Here is a 15,159-nt window from a genome sequence, read left to right on the forward strand (position 1 = left end):
ACCAACCAGAGTACGGCAGTGTTTTGGAGTGAAGGTTCAATTCGATTGCGGATAAAAGCTCACTGAGGTTAGAGTAAGGGTTCTACTCCCATGTGGTAATGCCCGAGAAGTCCGTCAGTCCTGATAAATGACACTAGAGCTGACAAAGGGCAGTCGTTAGAGTCTTTTTCAAAGTCTCTAGGGAAAACGGAAACAGAATGATGATGGTGTGGATGGTGTGGCCTCTTATTGCCGCTCCAGGAACCAGATTTCGTTCTGGCGCTGGCTGTGGGCCGGGTTTGTGTAGCCAGCCACGATGAACGAATCATTGACGCATACGTCAGGCGAGTCCAGCATCTCTGCGAATGTGTTGATCTGGTTCATGATGGTGACTTCATTAGTTGGACCAGTGAACGGCCTGGAAATATATGGGAAATATATTAGATAAACAAAAAAGCAAGTTTATATACAATGAGATTTTTCAAAATAGAATCAATGTTGGTGAGTTTAATCTCTCAGGCAATTATTACTTGCTGAATGGTTTCAAAGCTGTAAGATTAATATGATAAATGTATGGAAATAACTATTAATCAAGCTCCACAATTTTGGATAGTCTGTTTAGATCGATTTTTACTCTCCTGTCCCCATAGAGCGGTGGTGCCCAAAGTGGGGTCTTGGGTGGGGGTCCCCTGATGCTTTCAGGATAAAAGAAAAAGAAAAAAGCTACTGTTTATAAATATTTTTTTGAGAGTAATACGGCATATCATTTGCGAAATCCATTCAAATATTAAAAATAGACTGTTTAATTGCATATTAACTTGATTTTAAAATGTTTTTCTTCCCTTAAGTTGAGTAAGAGGCAACAACAATATACAGTAGAGTTCCCTTGTTGTTTACATGTCAATATTTGGGGTCCCAGCCTATAAGTTTGGGAACCCCTGCCATAGAGGAGGCTCCTGCCATCAGAAATTTTGATGCCAATTCTGGAACATAAACTCCACCATTTGATTAGACAGATGAAATATCTTCAGGCATTCAGATCGTCGTTGTTTTTACTTATATCTCTGAATAGTTTACGATGCCCTGGATTCTCTTCTGACCGTGTATATACAATAGTCGCGGGCCATATCTCGATGACGACGTCACTGTCAGATGGTTGGGGAGGCTGGGCCTGGTGGACTTCAGGAAGGTAGTAGGCCACCCTGACATCGTTGGCGAAGACCGAGCGGCTCTCGTCTGTGCGCACCACTGTCACAATGGGTAAGGACATGCCCAGGTAGTCTCCTGTAAGATTTGAAATAAATCATTTGTTGTTAAGCTAGAATTGAATATTGTCCAGGAAGATCTATGGAGTATGTGCAACTTACCCAAAGAGTTCTGCTGACAGATGTATCTCATGATCCGCATAAAGCCATAGCAGATGCTCTGTTCGTATGTCTCCTCTCGCATGGTAATACAAGCCCAGTGGCCTTTTTCATAATGCCGTTTTTCATACAGCAGTTCCCCACACTAAAAAGGTTAAATACAGATTGTTAGAACATTTCAACCAAAAATTATAATTTCCTCATTAAGTAAAGTTGTGCTTTTCTTGTATTTCCATGAAAAGTGTATTTCTTTGTCTTATGGTTAAGGTGAATATTTATACAAGCAACTCTTATAGTGAAAGTCTGAATTCCAAGAACAGGCAACAATGTTCTTAGTTTAACTACAGTCACAGTCAGGCTTTAATGAACTAATTAACTCATGGTAAACCCATTAGCTGCTGTTATTTATACGGGCCCATGAGGACTTGAGAGAGACCACTTTTAACACGCTGTGCAATCATCTTTCTTTGGTGTACACAGTACATATCTGCAATAGGTGTCTCTTCTCAATAACATTTTGAGAAGAGATAACTTTTTTCACATTTTAACTGCCTGAAAGAAACACGGTGGTCGCAAACTAGCTCCGCTTTTGTAACTCGACTCTTATCACACAAGATAAAAAGAACACACGATGGCGGAAAGTGTACAGCAGTAAAGTGACTGGATTACGTACCTTCTCTTTGCGGGACAGCAACGTGAACGGGACATGTTCTCTGTTGCTACGGCCTTCATTGTTGGTCGTTAGCTGCTGGATGGGCTCGGCCATATCTGTGCACATAAAAAAAAGAAAAACTGATTTTTTTTTATGTCCCAACTAATTTCCCTCACATCAATCTGCAGGCAGTGGGAGGCCAAAGACTCAAGGCCAGATGAGTCTCGGTAGGACGTCCCACAGAGTAAATAATGCACTACTGCTGAGCAATAATGCAGTGTTTGTATAGACTTGGCAGTGCTCATTTTGACACCTGATTTAATTAGACTGTTTATCTTTGACTGAGAAGTAAAACAGCTTTCCAAAATGCACACTCTCATATCTATGGCAATACATTTAGAGCCGGACTGTCAAATTCTAGTTGGGCATTTGCAGTGACATTGTAAGTTGACAAGATGCTCGACTAGAGGATCTGTTCTTCTGCTAATCTCTATGGAGCGGCATCAAGTCATTCATTTAATTCTGGTCCTTAATCAGTTGAGTGTTTGGAGGGCAGAGGAAGGACGTGTCGAGCCATGTTACTGGGTTTAACCAAATGATCACGCTCCAGGGTCACTTGCTGAACTTGCTAAATGCAGGACCTGTTTTTCGTTACTGAGAAGATGCAAAGTGGCAGCATTAGATCAATAGCGCTCAATGGGTTATTCTTCACTTGATGTTCATTCTGGATTCCTACATAAAGGCTGCACAATTTTGGAAACATACCCTTGTTGTGATGTGTGAGTTGAGTTGATTGTTGTGTGTGTGTTTTCGTAGCGCTGCAAAATATAAGCGCGTCTGCCCCTGGTGAGAGAATCGTGAGTCTTGAGCATCATGATGTTTGCACTTCTAGACTACAATAACGGCTAAACTAGTGGTTTTCAACCTGGAAGTTCGGTCACCCACTGGCAGGTTCTATAGATTACAGATTATCATCTTCTGGTATTTGATTATTTATGATTCATTCTGATGAACAACGCTACATATTTTGAAGACAGAGCCAGCCCTACTGCAAGAGTTTGTGTTTTTGTTTCCTTAAGGTTGTCTATTTTCTTTGAGTGAGTTGAAAAAGCATGATTCCCGAGTTGGCCTGTGACGTCACAATGATGTTCTTACTTTGTTTCAGATGGTTTGGCTGATGGAAAAATAAACAGGGAAATGTAATAATGTGGCCTTGTTGGAAACATTTTTTAACTTCCCTGAGGGCTTCTTTTGAAAGAGCAGACCCACATTTTCATATTTGGAGCTTAAATAAAAGGAGCTTGATGTGACCCATTCACATTCCAGTCGGCCTGTAAATGGACCACAAAAGAAACACCACAGATTTTACATTACATTACAAGTATAATTTCAATTTAAGTACATTTGAGCATTTAGTCAGTCAGAAAAACTAAATTTCCACAAATGATGATTGTAGTTTGAGCCATTGTTGATGTTCACAGCAGGCTCATTAGACAGTCTGGAGACCAGTGTTATATAACGCACAACTCAGGAGGCGACATGGGTGCTGGAACTCTAATACATTTTTCAATTTTCACAAAGGGCCTCTGTCTGAACTCAAAAAGGAGTATCTTGTTCTGTTCTATTAGTTTCAGTGTAAATTGTAAACAGTGTGTACTGTAGTTTGTTCCACCAGTGACCAAACAGAACAACTCTCATCAACATAAGGCCATTATAGGCCTAGTGTTGCTTTATCCGTCTCTGTGGATCTCAAGCTTTCAGTCCAAATTAACCTCTGACTGTGGATCTAGTGCGACCTAAAACTCGTTCCTGGTTCAAACTGGTTTGCTGTAATAGGTGTAACTAGGTCACTGTACAACTTCACGACTTGCGGAAGTTTGGCCCAGTAAGAATAACAACTTTAACTTTATATGTGTGTGCATTTTGCTTCCGAAACAGTTTGAACATTCCCAGTACCTTCAGGCACGTCCACTTGGTGTCCGCGGGCCACGTCCTGCCAGTAGTGGAGCAGGCGGCTGTCGTCTTCCTCTTCCATATTTTCTCCCTCTTCCAGACTGCCATTGCCCGAGTCTGACAGCTGGTCCTCGGAGAACGACTCCAGGTCTTCCAGCGTGATCACACCGGGTCGATCGGGCCCAATGCTCCCTCCACCACCGCCTCCGTTCATTTGGCAGCCTCCTTGGTCCATTTCCTCTTCGTTAATCTGCTACGAACCGCAAAGAAACACCGCTAGTGGTTCTAGGACATTCGCGCAACGACCTGCGCGATGCAAAGCGATTCTCGGTTCCTGAGGTACCTAGTTAAGCTGTTTTCTTATCGACCTCGATCGTTGTAGCTTTTCCAGATTAGGAAAACCTTAGCCGTTCCTTTGAGCCGAAGAAACGAGACATACTGCTCCTTCTCTGTGGCATGTGTTCCGATTACGCGTATTTTTTAATTTTACGTGGAATAAAACGCTGTCGTCACGCACGATCTAGTTTTATGTCGTTTAAAAACAAATCCTGCGCTTTGCCTGCGCGGCTGTAGCATGACGTTTAGCCCACTGTAGCTGCCTGGAGGTGTGTTTATAGTTGGCCAGGGTGGACCACGTGACGCATTGGGGCCCCCTCCTTCTCCGAACTTGGATAAAAACTGTGCGCCCCCGCCCGTGCGCTTCACCCTGACCCAGCACCACTACTGACACAAGTGGCTGACCAATTTACTTTACCACTTTATCCATGTTATAATTTAGGTCTACTGTTGATTTGAATGTTTCATTATTTCAGTATCTTTTCTTTAAAATGCTCAAGTGGCCCCGAGGACCATTTAAATATTTGGAGGTACAGAATATGCCCCCTTTTTAGAAACACTTGTACACAGAGCTTTGGTCATTATAGCTTTGCATTCTATAAATCTTAGTATTAATCAATATTAGTCTATATTATGATAAAGGTTGACTAGTTTACTTGAATTATTGCAAAAGGAGAATGTTGTCTTGTGATATTTAGTAGTTTACAGCTGCCATAATACCTGAATTACCGGAGAACGGACTTGTGAGGTCTTGCCTATGTTTCCTCTGAGCTGCACTTATGCCACAGCCAACCACCATGCTGCAGACTTTATCGGGCACGTACCACAGTAAGCGCATTATATAATCCTTCATAATATAAGAGTGCATGTGGGGGCGAGGATGTGCGCTTACATACGCATGTTTAAACCACATACAATAATGCGCTGTGACAATGCTCAGCTGGGAGATGGATCTAATGGGCCCCTTCTCTGCAACCAATCCCCTACGTGGTCCCCCGTTTCACCACCGCGCATCTTTACATTGTCGCTTTAAAAGATGCGGCAGTTCCTGCAGTAGCACTAGTATCTGTCAAAAAATGTATTTCTTTTTAGTAGGACATTTTTGTGCATCAGGTTCTTCAGTCTGCGTACATCTTTACTGAATGTTTCTTTTTATTAATAGCTCCCAAACCGGTGTGGTTTGTTGCCTGAGTCACTTGCTTCCAGCTTCATCCAATCATTGGCAGAGTTTTTTTCTGAGCATGCTCTGTGCTGCTGCAGTAGACACTGTTGTTGTGGCCCCTCTGACAAGTATGACTTAAAGTGTGGAAGTAAAATGTAAGGGGTTTGGAGTATTTGATTTCACAAAGAACTAACCCCACTAAGTTAAAATTGTAATTGTTGGAGACAGCAACGGGAGAGAGTCTCAAAGTGGAACTTGTCTCTTATCTGGTCTCTTATCTCTTAAGCTGTGGACATATGGTCGACTGTCTGAGACCTTTCTAGACTACAGTAATGTTGAATGTTTAAGAAACGTACATTTTTGTCACTGCTAAATTTCTCTTGTCATAAACTAGAAAGTTGTACTGAAAAGAAATACTAAGGGAGCCTATGTTATGATCGTGCAAGCGTAGTTTTCACACCTGCTCAGAGATGTCTCATTGAAATATTGCTGTGGTCTTTTCACCGGTCTGCCAGCAGCGCGTTGGGGAATTTTTCCTGTGATGTGCAAGGTGTGAAAATGCCTGGAGCTCTTCTGTGCATACCTACACACCTACACTCATTACATGCACGTCACAACATAGTTTACCACAAAACATGATGTAAATACCTCAGCATCTTTATTCTTCATTACTCTCAGAACATTTTGATGAGGTATTCCAAACAATTATATTATTTCTGATCAAAAAGCTTATTGCACTTATTAAAAGCATTTCATATGTGTAAATTTACTATAGTGTTATTTTTTTATTTGTACGTTTGTTATATGGAGTATATAATAATAATACCTTTTATTGATGCTTTACCATGCTTTTCTTTGAACTCAAGCACCACTGAAAAAAACACACACAATATCACTCAACAATCATGGAGTTGTGCTGTCACTTTCCATTGTGCTTATTCAGCAAGGCCATATTTCATTTTTGAAAACATGTGAAACTCCTCATGCCAAAGAGCAGAAGGAGGCAGTGTTGGATTAACGGCGGCAGGACTTGTCGGGCCATGAGTTAAGTGGGCCTCCGTGTTGGTCACAGGGAAGAATGGGTAATCCCTGAGTGGGAGGGGCCAGTGTACATGGGTGAGGGCATTTTAACAGCACACTATCCATGTGCTTTTACCATGTGCTGCGCTCACAGACAGAGGACAGGGGATCATGCAGCAAAGTCCATTGCTCCATCTGTGTCAGTGACAGAAGTTTGTGCTACGGTTTGGGGTCTTGGATGAAGAATTCCTCAAAATAACAAATAGCATTGTGTCAAACTCCAGTTTAAAGGGTGATGCATCATATAGACATATTAATACTTTGAACTATATTGTTTAAGATTGCAGTAATTAAATTTGCCAAGCCAGAGTCATTAGGTCCAATCCCTCAATAATAGAACAATTTCACAAGCTGGACTGAACGATTGTTCTCATTATGGTTGCGAAGGGGCAGAAAATTCAGACATTTTTGCGGAAACTTTCACTTTTATAGAACCAGTAACTGTATGATACTGTAATATTGCACATAATAATATTGTGAATACATCAGGTGGATCCAGATATGACAATGAGTCTATTCCATTACTAGAAGCCCTTCTTTGTTCTGGCCATACGCCTAAAAGAGTAAGCTCTTCAAACCCTGGTGGTCAGATTCCTCTCTCTCCTCCCACCGATATTTAAGTTTATTACTATTTAATTAGTAATAAATAGATAATTCTTGTTAATTCTCATAAATTCCCAATATTTTCCATGTAAAATTTCAGACTTTCACGGAAATTTGCAACCCTGCTTCTCAGTAGTAGAAAAAGGCCTGTGTAAGATTTAAAATACTTTTTCCTAGACAGAATTTGAACCCGGTGTTTTTACAGGTTGGCTTCACTCCAGTCCTCAGTCTCTATTGTTCCCACATCCATCGCCGAGAGGTTCTTAACTTTATCATCCGTATTAAAAGCACATAAACATTAGAGATTCTCTTTTTTAAATGATGGATTTTAAAGGAGAATTGGAAGATCTCCCAGCACATCCATCTCATGTTTAATGTGCAAGTACTCAAAGAAATCTCCTTTATTTGACCTTGTTAAAAGTGAAAGATGGATTCCCATCAACCACTTTCAACACGTTGACCATGTTATATGAGCTGCTGTCCGTGACCTGTATTTTCTCTGAAGGAAAGATCTGGATGTTGTCGTGTTCTGAAAAGGTCGGGGAATTAACAGATGTTATTGCACTTCTGCTTTTGTCTGATGAGGTGTGTGCTGCTGCTGCTGCTGCAGGAAGGAGTTTATCTTCACACAGGCTGAATGCTTACCCCATTGTCTCCCAATTTATGGGACTTAATATTTCAAAACGATGTGTTAAGGAATTACAGATACTGTGCAATATTGACAGTGCAGGTTAGAGTGGTGCAAAAAGTAGGTGGAGTTTGACATTTTTTCTCCACAGTACAAACTCTTTTATATATCAGATTTGCACAGTTTCTAACGAAGTCGCATGTGTTAATCTTCAGTAGTACTTGCTTTTTAGCACCTGGCTTGGTAAATCAGGCCCTTTGTTTTTGCATTTACAAAAGGCATTTGCCAGTCATAGGATTACATGAGCATCATTTCCATCTATTTCACATTTTTCTGTTATACAACTGTTGTTTCTCCGTGTTTATTTTACAGTTTTCTCTTTATTTGTAAGCCACATTTTGTAATCTAGTTCTTTTGTCACAGCATATAAAAAGTAGATTGAACATGCAATTATTCTTCCTCAATTGTTGTTTGCCTCCTCTCATCATTTTTTATAGAGCAGCTGCATCACACAATACAGCGCAAACTCAGTGCCCCCCATCCCTTTATGTGTTCCTGGATGAAAGCACTAGCCTTAGATTGTCTGTTTGACAAACTACTGCTATTTCATCCCAATTACTGTGAAAGCAGGACAGAAAAAAATGGGCCCGCCATTAGCCCGCTGCTGCTGTACGTGTGCTCTGAAAGTAGGTCTACTGTTTAATGTTGGTCCTGAGTCACCACTTACCAAGGAAATGGCTTATTATCCTTGACCCATTTGTGATATTTGTCCTTTTTTTATTTTTCAGGTGTTGGAGAAGTTCATGTCTCGTCTGGTTCAACATCGAGTGATGGGGCACAAAGACCTGCGGACACTCAGCAAGTACCAGCTCATCATCGCCAGAGAACAGTTCCGAAAAAACGCTCCTCCGCACATCAAGGCATGGAAAACGTGCAGATATATAATCACAGTATTATATTTTCTTGTGATTGCCACATCGAGTGATTTGGTAGATTTTTATGCTAGATGTTGATTGCACGATTGTTCATTGGTCGATCAGATTGAGAGTTTATGTGTGGTGTAGTCATTTATTTCAATAATAGAAAAGCTACAAAAGAAAAGAGATATGACTTGATCTCACAGTGGAGAGAAATTCACTTTGTGCAGCTTTCTTCAAACATATTCTATAGTTAAGTAGTAAGAATAGAATAGAGGTATCTCATAGACGAGGAATAATGACTCGGTGACTGGTGTGCCTCTTTAGATATACCAAAGACAGACAGAAGAGTTTGCTCATGTAGATACTGCTGCTCTTTTTGATCATATCATATCATATAGTTAGTGACCGCCTCTGTCTTGCCCCTGTCCAGAATCCACAGCAGGGGATGCTGGAAGGAGACTTTGCCCTCTGCATCAGTCTGTACCACGGCTACGAGCTGCTGATGCAGATGGGCCTGAGGTCTCTGTTCTTCTACGTCCAGGGCGTCATGGACGGCTCACGAGGTCAGCACACTGTCACATGATACTTTAATAAGGATTTCCCATACACATACAGTAACGGTGTAGTCCGATATCTCATTTAAAACCGTTATTGCTCTTTTCCCAGAAATGTCAAGGGCCAGAAATGAACTGCAGAGAACTTCCACATTTATGGATCTCTACCAAGAGATGGAAGTCATGTTTATAAAATCAGCTGATGGTAGATTCTCCTCTCTTTAGTTCTTGGCTGCAAAATGGTGGCGAGATAAGCTAAACTACATTGTTTTTTTATGTTATATGTGTAGATCCACATGATACATTTGTCTACAGCCACCCAAAGCTTGAGAAACTGGAAGAGGTGGTGCTTCAACACTTCAAACAGTGGACAGGGAGCTCAGCAGGTAGCACCATGATTGACACCTTTAATTATATTTTTGAATTCATGCCGGCTTCTTCATGATGTCTCCAGAGGGGTTTGGAATGAAACTGAACTAACCGTAGATTCTGTGAAACATTTGTGGCTGTGCTCTTCAAACAGGTGTGGCGGAAGCTGTGAGCACACGGGTGATGATCTTCTCTTCGTTCCGTGACAGTGTGCAGGAGATCGCCGCCATGTTGAACCGCCACGCTCCTCTCATCAGAGTTATGACCTTTATGGGCCAAGCTTCAGCAGGGAAAGGAATCAAGGGATTCACCCAAAGGGAACAGCTTGAGGTTTATACCAATTCACATTCATATCGAATACATTCATATGTGACAATATGACCGTGTGTGCTACTGATGCCTTACTTACAATGATCACCATTTCACACACTATGATACTCTCATGTTAAATACTCTCATTCTGAACCCAAAACAGTTGAAATTTGCTTCTTGTGGAAAATGAATAAATACCTGACTTCTGTTCCAGGTGGTGCAGAGGTTTCGACAGGGCGGATTCAACACACTGGTGTCCACTTGTGTCGGGGAAGAAGGCCTGGACATCGGGGAGGTGGACCTAATCGTATGTTTCGATGCTCAGAAGAACCCTATCCGCCTTGTGCAGCGAATGGGCCGCACAGGGCGCAAACGACAGGGGCGCATTGTTGTCATTTTGGCCGAGGGTCGTGAAGAGAGAGTAAGTTCTGGGCCAAGAGATGGAACTATATTTTATAACCGAATCTTTAGCTTACTTTGCTACACTCTTTCCTAGACCTACAATCAGAGTCAAAGCAACAAACGCAGTGTGTACAAGTCCATCATCAGTAACCACGGCGGGTTCAGCATGTACGTGGACAGTCCTCGCATGCTGCCGGACGGGGTGAACCCTACTCTTCACATGATGCACATCACCTGTGGGCAGTTCGACCCTGGGGAGAGCAGCAACAGGCGATCTAAAGGACGCAGGTCTAGTGCCGAAGGGAGGAGCTCACTCATTCATCCTCACAATCTGGGTTGGTGCCTTTGTGACCCTCCTCCTCAGTATTAAACCACAGTCCTCATTTATACCACAGTCATGCTTGGTTTGTTGTTGTTCTGGTTTACTGTTTTATAATGAGGTCATTAAGCACCTGTAAGTCTCACAGTTCTAACACCACATGTCACCACTAGTTCAGTGCTGACTAATAAAATACCCCGATCACATAGTAATTGAATATTCTTTATTTTTTTTGTTTACAGTTCAACAAGGAGCTTCAGCATCCGATGCTTTTCTGACGAGAGCAGAGTATTCTGTCTGGGCCTCCACCATGAAGCTGGATGAAGATGAAGCTCGTCCAGTGCTGAAGCCGTCGCATTTCCAATCCTTACCCACAGATCAGCACAACCAGGTATCTCAGAGTTTTTACACGCTATAGATACAGTATGTTCATTGTGGTGCAAAGTTGTCTTGCGTGTTTGCAGATGATGATTCTCCACTGTTTAGAATATGCCTGTAAGCTAGTGTTTTTAAGTAACCTAATATCTGTTTGTTTCAAAGGAACAGCCGATAAAAAGTTCTGCCCCATCCCGGGAGTTGTCATTGAGCGAATGGAGACTCTGGCAGCACAAAAGTTTACCTACACACACAGTGGACCATTCACTCCGCTGTCAACACTTCATTAAGATCATGGAGCGGATTGACCGAATGAGAGATGAACCTGAGGTTAGAACATTCAGTTTGGTGAAGCGGGTGAATGACATGATAAATGATGGCGTAACCAAATGTGCACAGGGAAATAATGTATCTGTTTTATAGTGGGGTACAAACCTGGCATTTTGTTAAATAATTGTGTTATTAATTAGCCGACTGAAATGACATACAGTATAAATATTATACAACTCACAAGAAAACTGCTTTATGTAACTTAAATTAAAATGAGAAACAAGATAATCTTATTTTACATTGACTCATTGTTCATCAATTATATCTTTTGAAAGAACTTGCCTCAGTGACAAGTTACAACACAAAGCCTGTGCTCTTGCTCATCTTCTTGATCTTGATGCACCACTGTTGTTTACTTACCTAGTGGCACAGTAGTGTGATGGTTAGCTCCTGAGTTTGAGTGTGGAGTATGGAGTTTACCTGTTTCTCTTGTGTCTGTGTCTGTTTCCTGTGGGTACGCAAGTTTACACACAGTTCTAAATCCCAAGCAAGAGTGTGCTTTAAGAAGAGGAAGCAGTCAGCTGAGTTGCATGAGAACATACAAATGTGATCTGTGTTAAGTTTCCACATTGATCTCTGTACCCAGAGGGCTCACTGGTGACCCGATAAACCGTCCGCAGTGGGTTAGGATCAAATTAGTTCATTCAAATGCATTTTCCATTTCTATGCTGGTACAACGACGTGTTTGTTGGAGTGTTTTGATAACTGACTGCCGTCATCCTAGTTGACACGTTTTTTTTTAATTAACCATTGCTTGTCTTTGTTCTGAGTTACCAGACTTTGCTGGCCACGACTATTGAGTTTATTTGACTTTTTGGCTGTTGCATTTTTTCATATCTAAAATCTCGTCTTTATTGTGAGTGACTGGTTGTCTGCTCCGTTTTGAAATGGGAGACTGCTGTCAAAAAGATTGTTCTCAATCCTTCAATTCAGGTCAGAGATTAGCATTGGGCAAGCTATTAGCTGCTAAGCTCCCCCTGGACTGAACAAGAAAAGGGCCCACCTGTGAAAACAAAACCGTGAGCGATGGAGCTGTGACTCGAGTAGGTCATCTAATTAACCTGCACAATGCTCTTTACCTTTGCGGAGCAGGTGCAGTTGTTGTATAGGGTCTGAATTCTGCTCCAAAATTAAAAAAAATACTAAAATTAAAGGTCTGAAAACTTGCTGTACCCAACTGTTAGTGATATTTTTATAGCTTTTGATAAGAAAATCTCACATCCCATCCCATCTCATTTCGCCTTGTCTTAAGTTTTGAATACCCTTTGACCTTATGCCTTTGACAATATTGCATTATTAGTTTTTTCAGTCCTTTGTTCACGACTCTGCCCCCCCAGACAGCAGCCTTCCCATTGTCTACTCTGCGTGCGTGCCTATGAGCGCCTCTCCTCGCTCTCCTTTTGATTGGTCCGCCGCTGATTATGTAAGCCTTCCCTGAACCCATTACATAAACCTAGGCAGCTGAAAGTGGGTCAGCCTGCGATGACCTACATGTAGGCTACGAAGCGGACAGTGCGGAGGAGAGGACAATTGGCAATAAAAAACAAAGCCAAAAAAAAGCAAAATGCATAGAAAATATGTTTGACATTTGCTCTATTAAAGAAAATAGTACAAAAACCCCAGAAGCAACAAGTGTGAAGCAACACTTTAGCAACAATGACTAGACTAAAATGAAAGGAGGTCATGTTATTGGTCACATGTGTTCGTTGGTCGTTTATTAGCCTATTAGTTCAATAACCTTTTGTATCAGTCACATTTACTTTCTATATTTAGCAACAATAACTGGCTGTTGGCATGCCAACCTGGACAACATCTGTAAAAAAAAAAGAAGAAAAAAAAGATGTTTGTTCAGGTGAGTACTTTACCCATGTGACGCTTAAAGAGTGTTCATTAGTACAGAAGATCTACTACTATAGTCCATGTTTTTTCTCACTCTAGATTTAAGCACATAATTACATTTTTATTCTGAAACTCTGCATTTGGTGGTCAAATTGGGTTTACATTACAGATAACAATACTTTTTGGTAAAGTTTGTGGCAGAACAGTGTTCCTGACAAGACTTGTTCGTAGCAGTCAATGAAGTGAAGTTTTGTTGTTGCCTTCGGGACTTTGCGGATAATTTGGGTGTGACCAACTAATTCGTTCAGGAAATTTATTTATTGCTGTGTGTCTATTCTGTTCAGGCGAGGTTAAGTACAGCTCGAGTCACGTAAAAGTTTCTGGTGCATTGTTTTCTTCTACATTTTAGAAAATCATCTAGAGTCTAGAGTGGCACTGTCGAGTTATGAGATGTTGATTTGTGCAAGTCAGTAAAGTTGTAAAGTGGAATAATTAATTTGGAAATCAGATTGAACATGTCCACATGATTCTTCCACCATTGCCATAATTTGAGAGAATAGAGTTAAGAAGCAAGTTGAATTAGGCATTTGGGGAGTCCCTACTGTGCTGACTTTGCGGTACAGTGGGCAACAAACAAACTTCGTGACCTGGAAGTGAGGGACTCAGCAGGCTCCGCCAAAACCTGTCTGGGTTAAAAGTCCCACCACAGAGAACAAAGATCCCTCTTCTCCTCCTGTTGATTTTTCTTTGTTTTTTGTTAGATTTCAGGTCAACTGCACACAATCTGCTCTTCATTCACACCAGGATTCTAAATAAATGCCTTGCGCAGTTTCCAAGTATTAATAATCCAAATTCTCTTGTTCCCCCCCCAATCCCCATTTGCTCTAATCCTTCCATCAATTTCCAGGTCATATGGTGAGGGCAAGATTAATCATAGTGATGGTTGAATACAAACATATTGGGCAAAAAAGGCTAAAGCATTATAACAAACTTTAAAAATGGAAACAAATCTAAATGCACATCTGTGCTTCCTAACTGGTATAGCTTCAGGACACACCTTTTTGTGACTAGCTGCAATCGACAATTCATTTTTTTTTCATATATTACCACACACAATATTTCCTCATACAGATCTGTTGACATTATTGGAATATTGTCCGACTATGTATCCTCAGGAGCAGTGTGCGATTCATCTCTCCATCTTTAGGTGGGTTCATGCTCACAGGTGCTAGCTGACAGATGATTCTGTTGTGCATGATTCAAACATTGGTCATAGGCTGCCTATCAAAAACACTGAAGACTATTGAGCAACAATTTTTGGCAGTGACCTGCAACCCACTAAAAACATGCTTGAGTCCCCACTCTCCAGTCGAAAACCAATACATTTCTAGCATTTGTTTAAATAATTTAAGTTAAGTTATGAAGTTAAGTTATTCTTTATTAATCTCTGTAGAGAAATTTGTTAAAGCAGCACTAAGTAACGTGTTTACCTGAATAAATTCTTTTTGTAGTCCATCTGGGGGTAATATAAGTGTTAATGGGATGATTGGGGGTCTTTCTTGCCAGAAAATCATGCTTGCAACTCCCCTGCCTCTGGGTTGGAGCCACCAATACACACTAATGGAGTCACGAAGAAGCTTATAGGCTAATGGGCAAAGCTAACTGCGGGCTAGCGTAACTTTAGCAGTAATTACAGCCAAATTTGAGCGGAAAAAAATATCTTCATTGTGTAATGGAGTTGCGGCACAATGTGCAATATCCCTCTCTCCCTTTGTCTTCTTTGTCAGCGTAGTATTTTACTCTCAATTAACAACAATTAATGAGTAAAAAGAACCCGCAACATTCATTGACGTTTATGGCCTGTAGGGGCATGAGTTACTTAGTTCTGCTTTAATGTTATAGCATAACATTGAAAACCTGTTTCACCAAAATATGGAGAACACAGAGGTAGTGTATGAACATAAATCTTGCTGGAATTATAC

General features: G+C 41.1%; 2 protein-coding genes across 3 annotated transcripts in view; one reads left to right on the top strand and one right to left on the bottom strand.

Annotated features, from left to right (window-relative positions):
- The window catches only part of fancm (FA complementation group M), a 28,863-nt gene that overhangs the window by 4,462 nt on the left and 9,242 nt on the right, over nucleotides 1-15,159 (top strand). The window contains exons 5-13 of the mRNA XM_079573287.1: nucleotides 8,546-8,677; nucleotides 9,108-9,240; nucleotides 9,344-9,436; nucleotides 9,522-9,617; nucleotides 9,755-9,930; nucleotides 10,127-10,333; nucleotides 10,409-10,649; nucleotides 10,876-11,024; nucleotides 11,174-11,338. Of these exons, the coding sequence (XP_079429413.1) occupies nucleotides 8,546-8,677; nucleotides 9,108-9,240; nucleotides 9,344-9,436; nucleotides 9,522-9,617; nucleotides 9,755-9,930; nucleotides 10,127-10,333; nucleotides 10,409-10,649; nucleotides 10,876-11,024; nucleotides 11,174-11,338 (1,392 nt within the window). The remainder of the gene's footprint in view (nucleotides 1-8,545; nucleotides 8,678-9,107; nucleotides 9,241-9,343; nucleotides 9,437-9,521; nucleotides 9,618-9,754; nucleotides 9,931-10,126; nucleotides 10,334-10,408; nucleotides 10,650-10,875; nucleotides 11,025-11,173; nucleotides 11,339-15,159) is intronic.
- On the bottom strand, nucleotides 102-4,570 carry soul3 (heme-binding protein soul3). Of its 2 annotated transcripts, none has more exons than XM_079573285.1 (5): nucleotides 3,952-4,570; nucleotides 2,017-2,111; nucleotides 1,347-1,488; nucleotides 1,036-1,263; nucleotides 102-397 (listed from the first exon to the last, which is right to left on the bottom strand). In XM_079573285.1, exons 1-5 carry the CDS (start codon nucleotides 4,181-4,183, stop codon nucleotides 360-362), a joined length of 735 nt encoding a protein of 244 aa, XP_079429411.1. In that variant the 5' UTR covers nucleotides 4,184-4,570; the 3' UTR covers nucleotides 102-359. The 2 variants fall into 2 exon arrangements, with proteins under 2 accessions (XP_079429411.1, XP_079429410.1); XM_079573284.1 differs by having other exon boundaries at nucleotides 1,080-1,263; nucleotides 3,952-4,568.

The sequence above is a fragment of the Gobius niger genome, assembly GCF_951799975.1.
Source record: "Gobius niger genome assembly, chromosome: 16".
Lineage (NCBI taxonomy): Eukaryota > Metazoa > Chordata > Actinopteri > Gobiiformes > Gobiidae > Gobius > Gobius niger.